The sequence below is a fragment of the Kryptolebias marmoratus genome, linkage group LG7 (assembly GCF_001649575.2).
Source record: "Kryptolebias marmoratus isolate JLee-2015 linkage group LG7, ASM164957v2, whole genome shotgun sequence".
NCBI classification, from domain to species: Eukaryota; Metazoa; Chordata; class Actinopteri; order Cyprinodontiformes; family Rivulidae; genus Kryptolebias; species Kryptolebias marmoratus.
The window spans coordinates 23,523,061-23,535,525 of NC_051436.1; the positions used below are offsets into that span (position 1 = coordinate 23,523,061).

A 12,465-nucleotide genomic window follows, 5' to 3' on the forward strand; every position below is an offset into this window, starting at 1 on the left:
AACCCTCAAGCTCCCAGGCCTCTGGTAGAGGACCCGAGCTCAGAGGATGAAACAAAGACCACCCGCGGAGGGTGAGAAGGGAATTTTTATATATATATATATATATATATATATATATATATATATATATGTATATATAATCTCAATTTACAACATAAGTAATCTCAGGGCACTGTACAAAAACATTCACATGCATTATAAAAAGCCAATTAGTAAAAGTAATCTATCTAAGGAAGCCAGCAGGTTGTGCTGAATCTTCAGTTTGTCACAGTCTCCCATCTCCTGAGCAGCACATTAGCAACAGTGGAAAGGAAAAACTCCCTTTTAATAGTATGAAACCTTTAGCAGAATTAGGCTCAGGACGAGCAGCCATCTGCTTCGACTGGATGAGGTTCATGGTAATGATATAAATAATTACAGTAGAGCAAGTAAAGCCTAAGCCTAGTCTTAAAAGTAGACATGGTGTCAGCCTGTCTACTGGAAGTTGGTTCCACAAGAGAGGAGCTTGATAACTGAAAGTTCTGCATCCCATTCTACTTGTAGACACTTTAGGAACCACAAGTAAACCTGCAGTCTGATCCAGTCTAAATACAAAAGAAACCTAAACAAAAAACAAAACCCAAATCCTGACACATATATAACTGTACAATGACTGGCTGAGCAAAATGAACACTCTTCCAGCACCCACTCTATTAAAACTGCAATAATGTAACTGCCTTGGGTCAGCTGTCATTCTTGATTATATTGGGAAAGAAAAGGAACAACAGATCAATGCATTACAAATAAGATGAAGACGATGAATGGAATGAAGAACCTAAATGCACATGTTATTTCTAGGAAAAATAACAAGTTTGGTCAGTTGACAGACTGAATATGTTCAGTATGAAATAGTCTTTTTATTTTGTTTTAATTCTACAACTTGCAAGTTGCTGCTGCAAGAATATTCTCTGATATTACTCATTGCTCTGTGATCCCTTGACTCCTATTAGATTATGAATCGTAAGGAAAGTCTGACAACAAGTGTCTTGCTGCAAAGAAGAACACAAAGTGGATTCCCTTTTTCTTCTAATCTCTCTCATTATTGCCTTCCTGCAGGGTGTCAAGTCTGATGAGCCATGTGGAGGCCTGGACTGCAGTGGAGGGTGTAAGTGCTTCCCAGAGAAAGGCAGCAGGGTGAGTAACAATAACTCTGAAAGTCACCATGTAGTCTCCATATTTAAAACACAACTGTTTTCAATTTTTAATTAGGATAATTAAATAAATATAGACTTCAGAAACAACACATTCATTCTTTAATGATTCAGTGTATTTTCCAAAATCGTTGAAATCCCAAATCCATGTATTATGAAATTAAGCAAACATAGGCAAAAATATGTGGCAGTTGGATTTTTTACACACATCATATTATTTTATCTCTGTATACTTCATCCCACTAATTACAGAATAACAAACAATCAAGATGTCAATCTAGTTTAAACTAAGTTTTTGAAGTTTTCACTGTAAATTGCATCATAAACTTCCATGATAAATGGTTAATGTTTCTTCTGTTTGTTAATGTCTTGTTTGCCATTTAAAACTTGCAGTACACAGTTTTGTATGTATCTTGCTAATAATCCAGGACCTCGAGACTTACAGTCTTATCCATTACCACCAGACAGATACATATCTTACCGCTGACACATTTGAGCGTGGGGTCTGTATTAGTTTGTGGAGTACATATTCCAACAGTTCTTATCTATTGACTGCATTAGGGTTTCTCATGGAGACAAATCAGATGTGTGGCTAAAGGCAAAAAAGTCATTTTCTTGTCATTGTTACCATGAAAATAACAACGAGTACCAATATTATCCAAACAAATGTTGGCAGAATGGGAGGTAATATGGTTCTTGTTGAATGGTTGTGCAATATTTGAACGCACCCAGCTGCCCTTGCAGTTATGTGCACATACCTTCCTTCCACATGTCAGCTGTTTGTGCTTCCAAAGCACCTAACAGGATGACTGACACAGGTCATTTACAACTACAACTCACAGTTAACAGAACCTTTTTTTTGGATGTTTTCTGAGTCAAAACCGCTCCTATCACAAAAATAAGCACCTGAAAATGTAAAAGCATCACCATCAGGTCAGAGAGCTGAACACTGTAAACTGTGAAAGGATGAGTTTCTTTCTATCTATCAATTACAGTGAAACAGATTATATCAGATTCATCTGACACAGTTCATATTCTGCAGTAGTGGAGCATTCATTAAATGGCTTGCAGTGTGCTTTATCTAGTCCAAGGACCCCAAAGCACTTTACAGTCATTCACCCATTCATCCTCACATTCACATCACACACTGATGGAGGTAAGCTACATTCTGTCAGCCCTGGGGCGGGCTGACAGAAGTGGGGCTGCCGTCACACCGGCAGCCACCGAGCCCTCTGACCACCACCAGTAGGCAAGGAGGGTGAAGTGTCTTGCCCAAGGACACAACGGCTGACAGCCAGAGCAGGGGCTCTGTCAGGGTTTTTATTTATTTAACCTGCTAAGGAAAAATCACACCGGAGAGGCTTGTTGTCTTTTTGTGAAGGCCTTCGCAAAGAGGAGAGATTCCACAACAGCTCCTAATGGCGTGCTGTCCAGGAAGTTCTCCCCCTCCACTTGGGCTTTCTCTTTATTTAAAGGAAGAAGAAATAAGAAGAAAAAAGGGGTTGATCTGAGCAAGCCAAGGCCAATTCTGATCATAGCAAAAACACATAACACATCACTGTTTGGGAGAGCCAGATGGTGTGGCGCCCGCCGGCCCGCTGTCTGACCTTGGTCTCTCACGTAGGCAGTGTTCCACATGAGCACAAAGGCTGATAATGTAAAAACCCTAACAGGCTCGAACCAGCAACCCTCCGATTACAGGACAGACCCCCCCTACCTCCTGTGCCACCACCGCACCAACAGCACAAGTAGTACAACAGAGACTTTTGTAAAGTTTTACCGTCACAATGGTATTTTCAAGCATCCAAACCAAAACGATAAAAGAAAAAATTGAGCAGTTATATATAAAACCTATGCATATGTAAGAAAGTGGTCAAAAATTAAGATCAGAAAACCATAGGATGTATTGAAGACAAGAATGTCTTATATGTCACTCATTGGTTTGTGAAAAGACATTTTAAAAGTTAAAATTTAGGTGTAGTTGACTATAGTGGCCATAAAATTTTGCTCCCACACCTTTTGAGAGTTCCAACTCATCCTTTCTCGCCCCCACCATCGCCGCGGTGAGTGCAGTGGGCCGCTGGTGAAACTTAAAATTTGCCTGTCGTGATCTACTCCCATTTCCTTGGTAAGGAATGAATTATTGTTTTCCTCTGGGCCGTGGCATCTTCTGGATCCCATCGACAGCTGTCTGGTGTTTGTCACCGGCCTGGATGTGCACCCTTGCTCACGCCTCCCGTGCTTCTCTTGGATCCGTCAGCATGGAGCTAACCTGCGAAGTTTGAGGACACTAACCTGGGTTCCTCAGTCTGCCGAACTGCGGGCTGCAGGTGTCATGATAGGCGTGGGAGAAGGACCCAAATGCAGGATGGCAAGGTGGCAATTGATTTAATCCAAAAATAACAAAATACAATACACATAACAAAAATGGACTTGACAATACGACAAAGTCTAGACATGAACAGGGTAACAAAACAGACGAAGGAGCACAGAAGGAAGGAAAAGGACTGCTAAAATACAAGAGGGAGACAAAGGACCAGGGCTGATTACTGACAAGACACAGGTGAGGGGAGAGAGGACACAGGAGATGAGGAAGAGCGCACAAGGAAACAGGAAACACGAGCAAGGGGAAAACAAACTAAAAATACAAAAGGAGAAGACTACACTTAACACTAAGAACACACAGGGAATAATAAAGCAAAACTAGAATACAGAAAATAAACAGAACTATGATAAAACAGGCGACTGAACTAACAAAAGAAACCATGGAATAATAATAATAATAATAATACATAACTTAAAGATCCCAAATGCAAGGTCCAAACAAAACTAAATAAACGGAGAACAACAACAGCTCCCGCCAGGTTCAGCCTGGTGAATGCCAGATCTCTGGCAAACAAAACTGTCATCCTGAAGGAATTCATCACCTCCAGCAGGCTGGATTTCCTTTGAATAACGGAGACCTGGATTGAGGCTGGTGATTCCAGTGCTTTTGTGGAACTGGGTGTTCATATTTAAGCTCCACTCAGACTTTCAGATGCGATGGAGGAACGGCGGTTGTTTACAAGAAGCACTTTAAATGTAGGTCACCTTCACCCTCAAGCTTTGAGGTGACTTTATTCGAGGTGAGTTGTTCTGATCTTGTGCTGTGTGCTGTCGTCTATCGCCCTCCGAAATATAACAAGGACTTTTTAAGTGACTTTTCTGATTTTTTGTCAGGAATAATGACCGACTATGATTGTGTCCTTGTATTTGGGGATTTTAATATTCATGTGTGTTGTCCTACGAAGCCGCTGGTGAAGGACTTTTATAGCCTCATTGACTCTTTTAACCTCATGCAGTGGGTGACTGGTCCCACACATGAACATGGACACACATTGGACCTTGTCCTTTCTCATGGCTTGTCTGTGACTGATCTTGAAATAGGTGAAAATGCTATCTCTGATCATATGCCTGTTTTATTTAATGTTGCTCTATTCTGTGCCACAGTTAAAACATGTGCTCCTGTTTGTTGCCATTGAGTTATTAACCTTTTTAGTGCTAGTCAGTTTTCTGCTGCCTTTGAGCAATTCAGTGTTCCTTTTGACTTGGATACAGAGCAATTAACTTCCTTGTTGGATGTATCCTGCAAGATTATTCTGGACACTGTGACCCCTATGAAAATCATGCAGTCTAAAGCCAAAGCTGAGCCATGGTTTAATGACAAGGCTCGTGCTGTCAGACAGGAATGTCACAGAATGGAACGGAGATGGAAAAGGATAAACTGCAGGTTTCATTCCAAAGCACTTTTAAAGATGCTAAAAGGGGACATCTGTCCAACATTATTGTGTCCCTTCAAAATATTCCACGTGTGATGTTTAAAATGATTGATTCTGTTCTTAATGTTCCACAACCTGTCTGCCTGGAAGCATGTTCTGAAACATGTAATGACTTTATGCACTACATAAGGCATAAAGTCATACTGAGGCAACGACCAGGAGAATATGGATGAAGCAGCTCAGAGAGGTAGGATGGGGCAAGACCATGTAGACTTTTAAAAACAAATAAAATAATCTTAAAATGATCTCTAAAATGCACAGGCAGCAAGTGTAGAGAACCCAGAATAGGAGTGATGTGCTCCCTCCTCCCAACTCAGGCTAAAAGCTGAGCAGCAGCGTTCTGGACCAACTGGAGACGCATGAGGGAGGACTGGTTGACTCCAAGGTAAAGAGTGTTACAGTAATTGAGCCGAGTTGTAATGAAGGCATGAATTGCTGTTTTAAAAGAACTGGCTTTATCTTTGCCAGCTGCCTAAGGTGATAAAAATTGGACTTGACCACTGTTCCAACCTGGCGATGTAATTTAAGATCAGTGTCTATATTAAAACCGAAGTTAGAAATGGTCTGCTTTAAATAAGACACCAAGGGGCCCAGCTCAACTGGGCACTAAACCTGATTTGAATCAATGGGTGATTAACAGGCTTCTGCAGAACATGAAGAGGTAATTTGACCACTGAATCAGGTGTGTTGGAGCAGGGAAACAAGTAACACATGCAGGGTAGTGGCCCTCAAGGACCAAGATTGGAGACCCCTGGTTTAGAGGCTCTGGTCGCATGATCAGGTTTTTGAATTTTGTGTTTCTTGGCTTGATCTCTTTTAGAAAGAACAGTTTTGTTCTGTTTCATGAGTTAAAATTCACTTCAACCCATTTCTTTATTTTTTTTAGGCTGCTGGATTCTGAATTAGTTTTTGTATTGCAGTCTGTTTCACTGACATCCTGAAGGGAGTGTTTCTCAAAATCTCTGGGCTGTGCTCCTCCTCTTCAATCTGCAAGGTTCAAGGATACCTGTAGGTGATACAAGTAGGCAGAAGGTCTCTCTCCAGGGTCTTGTAGTGTGTTCATAAACCACACCAGTTCTTCCCCATCTGCAACAGTACCAAATGCAGAGTCTAATAACTGTATGTATCCTGTGAGTGGCGCTTCAGGACAAAGATGTTGAAGAACATCTGAAAGTTGAACAAGAAGGCCTTCAATGATCTTATGAGTTTTATCAAGATCAGACATGGAGCTATCTTCCATCATTAACTCCATGTGTGAATATGTGAAGAACAAGTCTCATAATCAGACTAATTGTAAGTTCTTAGGCTTGGGGCAGAATGTATGCATGGGGCACTTTCCATTTACCATGACAGAGTTTAGAACTTTAATATGTAGTTAATCAACAAAGTCCATTTTAAACAAACAAGTATCTCACTTAGTTAACTGTTTTACTAGTTACTCAGAATTTCCAGGATAGCCAGGATTTGTGTAGCCTGTTGTCAGGTGTGGGGGAGAAAGAGGTGAACCCAGAGCACATACTTATCTTAAAAAAGAAACAAGTTTATTAAAATAAAAGAGAACAAAAACAAAAAGCTAACGAAGCAGCAATACAAAACATAAACTAAATCCAAAGAACAAAGCCAAGAGCAAGACAACCATGACACAACAAAACAATGAACCAGCAAGTAAGTGGAGGAGATGACTGGGTTTTAAAGACAGAGGATAATTATGAGAAGTGGGCACAGGTGAGTAATTACAATTGTGGGCAGGTGTAGATGGGCGTGACAGATAAACAAGTGCTGATTGAGAACAAGTGGAAAATGACAAGAAACAAAGACACAAAGAACAAGGACTAAACAAAATCCAGACAACTAAAAAATAAAATAGAAGAAACAATAACCCCAAAAGAAACTCAAAGAACAAACCAAACAAAACCCCAAATCCTGACACGTGTGGCTGATTGATCATCTACAATACAAAGTATTAATTAGCTAAACAAGAAGCAAGAACACCTATTTTATGTTTAAACGTATGAATGAGGCCAATCGAAGATCATAACAATGACAAGAGCCTGGAGGTTGAGTAACTATAATAAACCACAATGAGAGTTGTATTATTAAAAAAGGTAACAGTGTATTGCAAATTTTCCTTAACAATATTCACAACTTCAAAGATAAAAAGCTTAAATGTTTAAGAAATAGAAATATCACATGTGCAGTTTGACAGATTAAACACAACAAACTTATAATTTCTTTGGGTTGTTTTCTGTGTTTCCATGTGGATAAAAAACATTTCTAGAAATGATGTTGGGTTTACAAAGAAAAGATTGATTTGGAAAGATAGCATTTCCGTGTTGACAGGGCTTTAAATGAAGAATACAAGGACACACCTGATAACCATTGTAATAAAACATTTACTATTCTGTACTCTGTCATTCTTGAATATTATTGTGCCTTTTTATTTGAATTATTGATTTTATAGCCCTGGGTTTTGGCTTTTAGGCTCTAGATGTGATCAGTAAAGAATATAGTATTTTCACTGTATTAACAACTATTATTCCCCATCCAGTTAAACATACTAAAATAATTGAAAACTTCATGATTTCTATAGTTTAGTTTAGTTTAAAGATAGTTTTGTTTTCTGCTCTTATTGCTGTCTTATACTTCTAAAATCTTGAGTTTCCATATCAGAAATGGCCATCACTGATTATGCCTCTATTTCTGATGTGAAAGGTATAACATTTAAAAATCATTAGACATATGATATATTTCTGTCTTTACTTAAAACCAGACTAAAAGCAGACTAAGTGTAAGCTTCATGCTGTAGTTCAGGCCCTTTCAGCCTGTATCCAAACATCAATTACTGTCTGACACAGAAGCCTACACTTACTGCCTGCCTTCTATGCATCCATTTTAGCTAAATAACAGAGGGATGAGTGCCCCATTACACTCAGGTACCTGTAGGTAAATGATATGGATCAGGTAATACTACCCAGCTCTGTCCAAGCCTCCTGTTGGTGCCTAAATTACACAACCACATCTCTGTCACCTTTAACTGTTATTGTTAGGAGTTCCTTTAGTGCTAAGGTGCTTATTTGTCTCTTTTCAGTTTTACTTTTATATTTAGACGTTGGTGAAGTTAGATGTTAGGTGTATTTTCATTCATAGGTGTTTAACACAGGTAAAGTCTCAGAGATGCAAATTATAAGTCAATCACAATTCAGTCAGTTATTCTTCTCTACTTCTTCTCTTGATAAGTTTGCTCTGGACCAGAATAAATCTCTATTTTTCTGTCATACATCAGAAAATACTATTATGGATCAAATGAATATAAAATTTCACATGGCCATACATGTTTTAACTGTTGGAAAAAAAAGTTATGTCATGTAGCAGTTCTGTCTGCAAGACATCTTTTGGCACTAAATGTTTTTACAAAGCACAAGACATATCACAAATTTGACAGAGGAAGTGATGGAGTATAAAGGTTTTTCTGTTGATCCTTCAGGGTAAACCTTTATGTTTTTGCCTGCCCAGTAACACGTGTAATCATGCCTGGATAATCTTGACCAGTATCTTAGTGGAACTTTCACTGGTTAATACACAACTATTTTTTGACCGATATTATTATTTTTCCTCCTTTCACCTTTTATTTAGCCATTTTGCTAGTACTGGTCAGGACATTGTGAGTAATAAGTAGGAGCGTAATTTTATGCACAAGTTATAATTTGGTATATACATGAGCATAAATCCCGAGTGGGTCTCAGTTTTGGAAAAACAGAGATTTCCTCTACCCCCCATAAATCATTTGAGGAATCTATATTTTTAAGCAATATAACAAACAAAAAGCAAAACCATAATTTATTTAGGCAAAATTATATATTTGTTTTTTTTTATATTATGCCCCCCCGTCGTGGAGATAGCATGAAGAAATACCCTCAAGTAAGCCCAACCTTCAATCTTGGTGCGTTAGTACTATTGTTAGACATCCTGCCATTCATAGGGGAGACCTGGATTTAATTCCTCAGACCTGTATTCATTTCCTTTGACTGTTTAATGTTTTATTTTCTACTGCTAGCTTAAAGCGGAACTAAAATTAAATCTCAAAAAATTGACATTTCATGAATGTTATTTAGGCAAACACATCCACACACCATTCCAGGGACCCATTTTTATGACCTAAAACTTAAAGAACTTGTTTTTAACATTTTAGTCAATAATTTCTAAAATGGGTGATTAGTGGGGTGGAGTTACTGTCATGGATTCATGACTTGCACTGTGCCCTGGCTAGCCAAGAACACTGCTATGGACCGGTTGTTTACTAGTGGAAATGGAAGAAAAAGCCTTTTTTAAATTTGAAGAAATGTCAGAAGACTTCACAGGAGTAATTGATATCCAACCTTACCAGTATGAACCTGAACTGATTGCTAGATCTCTGTAATCAGATGAAAACTCTTCAGATTCACAAGACCGTCATGGCCAACAAAACAACATGCATGTCTGAGTTGGGAACATGGAATGGTGAGAACCGATTACCCCCAGATTATTGTCATGACATCAGTACACAACAATGCAAATCAACATAAAGATGCCAGGAGAGACCTAACCTTGCTAACGTGAAGCTAACCAGATACTAACTCGATGCTAACCAGATGCTAACTCGTAAAAAACGTAAGTGCACTTGTAAGTAGGGTTTATGACCTCTCGCACCAGAGTTAACTAGTCAGTAGTAGTTTCAGACTATGACATTTGTTTAATGACACATGTCAATCATGTCTATAATTTTTCATCATTAACAAACTGCTCTGAATCACAAACTGATTTCAGGCTGTTGCCGTATTAAATATTTAACTAATTAATTCATTTTAAATTAGGACAATGCATATTAATCAACATGTCAGCAGTAAGCATCAATATAAATATGCCAGAGTTCGCACAACAGCTAATTTTCATCTGTTGTTCTAAGGCAGGTAAGAACAAGAAACAGCACACAAAACAAATAGCAGAGAATAATACAAACATGTAGGCAGCTTATACCCTTTAATGACATCATGCGTTCATGTGACGTTTAAAGTAAAATTTCCTGTTTCTTGTCTACTTCTCTGTGGCGATGTCCTCCTCTCCATTTGCCTTTCTTTTAAAATTAAAAATAGTTAGGACTGCTGCTGACAAAAGGTCCTATTTTTTGGCTTGAAGCCAGTCCACCCCATTAATGAGGGTCGGAGCAGTGCTCCCCTTTAAAATGGTTCGAACCAAAGTTTTGACTGTAATTCCCACATCTGACCTTATGAATCCAAATGTGAGGAAGGTTTTAATGTTTTGGGAGGTCAAAAAATGAAAAAATGAAATTCTAGTGGTATTTTCTGGCTGGCCTAAACAATTAATTCCAATGTACTGAACTATATTGTACTGGTATTCATTCACTCACTGATGAACTACTGCATCCTCGTGAACCTCAGTGGCTCTGTGAACATCACACGCCAGGGGGGTCAAGGAAAAAGCCAAAAACACCTGAGGGATTTCTTCAATGTTCGGTATTTTTTAAAAAAATTGTGTGATTTTGATTTTTTTTTATTTTACAATAAGCATTTTTTATGATTTTCTTTCAACTCATGTTGGCTTCAAAACACTTCAGTTCAGCTTTAAATGATTTGTTTCCAGTGAGTAGCTATTTTGCAAAAGTTCACCATCACCAAAAATATGTCACACATTTTAGAGAATTTTTCTAGAATTGTACCGCTCAAGGTGGTTGCATGGATGTAAATCCCTTTTTTAATGAATATTTTCTCTGGTATTGGATGCTGTGCATGTGTGCAACTGGAAGGATTTTTACTGAAACCTTTTTGTGTTTGGACATTTGTTATGATGAGTAACCATAACAACAAGGTGTTATTTCTACAACAGGTTGCAGATGATTAACATATCTAAGGTTCAAATAATACCTCAGCTACAGCCCATATATCTACAGAGAAACCTTGAAGAATGCTATCATGGCCAGAACCAAGCAGACCCCTGTAACTCCACTTGAGGTAAAACTCCCATGAAGCAGCTCGCCACCAAAGCCGCCCACAAGAATGCCCTGGCCACCAGTGGAGTGAAGAAGCCTCATTACTACAAGCCTGATACCGTGGCTCTCAGGGAGATCTGCCACTACCAAAAGTCCACCGAGCTCCTCATTCAGAAGCTGCCCTTCTAACGCTTAGTCCAGGGGATCACCAGAACTTCTAGACCGACATGCGCTTCAAGAGCTTGGCCGTCATGGCTTTGCAGGAGGCCAGTGAAGCTCACCTGGTGGTGCTCGTTGAGGACACCAACCTGGGCTCCATCCATGCCAAGAGGGTCACCATCATGCCTAAAAACATACAGCTGGCTCGCAGGATCTAACACTCAGACTAATCCCTACATTTAACCCAACAAATATACACCAACAGATGCAACAACAGAGTGTCTTCAGTCAGAAGCTTCTTCAGATCAGCTGTAAGACAGACCACTACAAGAGATCCCTCCTGCCCACAGCCATCAGCATCTATAACAAATAACATTGCACATGCATTTCTCCTGTAACTTGTAAGAAATTGAAAGGCAACCTGAGGACTGAAGTGGTGGATTTAGCATGACTTCAGTAGACAACCATTGAGATGGTGTTGTTGGCCTAGCAGTGTAAGCTCCCACCTTTTTTTCTCATCGAAAATCAGCTTTCAAATCCCAAAGCAACCACTTTCTTTGCCCATGTTGGTCATGTTTTTTTTCTGCATCTAGCATAAACACTAAGTAGCTATTTTCTGCAGAGTGAACACATTAAAAATCTTTATGGTAAACAGGACCTTTTCTGCCAGGAGATAAAAAAAACAATTGATAATATAAACAAAGATTCATCAATATTAAATTATAGTGAAAAATGGCAATACTTAAAATATAAAATACGTCAAATCTCCATCTCTTACAGTAAAAAACTAAGCCAAACCAGTAAACAAATAGAGACTGATATTGTAAAAGAAATCCATGATGTCTGTAATAAATCCTTGCTAAATGAGAATGACAAACAAAAATTATTTCTTTTACACTCCTCATTAGACAATATCTATATTAACAAGGCAAGGGAGCCTACATTCGGTCAAGAGATAAATGGATAGAAGAGGGAGAAAGAAGCTCGGTGTATTTCTGTAGACTTGAAAAAAGGAGACAGGAGTGAAATGCAATAAAAAAGCTGTTAATTGATGGTCAGGAATGTACTGATCCTGTTAAAATATCAAAGGCAATCTTCCATTTCTATAGCCAGCTGTACTCCTCTTCTTACTCTCATACAGATGCTGAGGCTCTCTTTAAGTCCATCAAAGAGCAGATTCCAACTGTAGACGAGTGTTTCAAAAATGTTTGTGATGCAGAGATTTGAATGGAAGAAGTAGAAAAAGCCTTGACTTGTTTAGCTTTAGACAAATCCCCTGGATCAGATGGCCTAACGTGTAATTTTTATAAACATT

General features: G+C 38.8%; 1 protein-coding gene across 1 annotated transcript in view; it reads left to right on the forward strand.

The window, feature by feature from the left end:
* col4a6 (collagen, type IV, alpha 6) overlaps positions 1–12,465 on the forward strand; it is a 254,724-nt gene that overhangs the window by 106,706 nt on the left and 135,553 nt on the right. Inside the window, exon 3 of the mRNA XM_037976748.1 lies at positions 1,096–1,173. Coding sequence (XP_037832676.1) covers positions 1,096–1,173 — 78 coding nt within the window. The remainder of the gene's footprint in view (positions 1–1,095; positions 1,174–12,465) is intronic.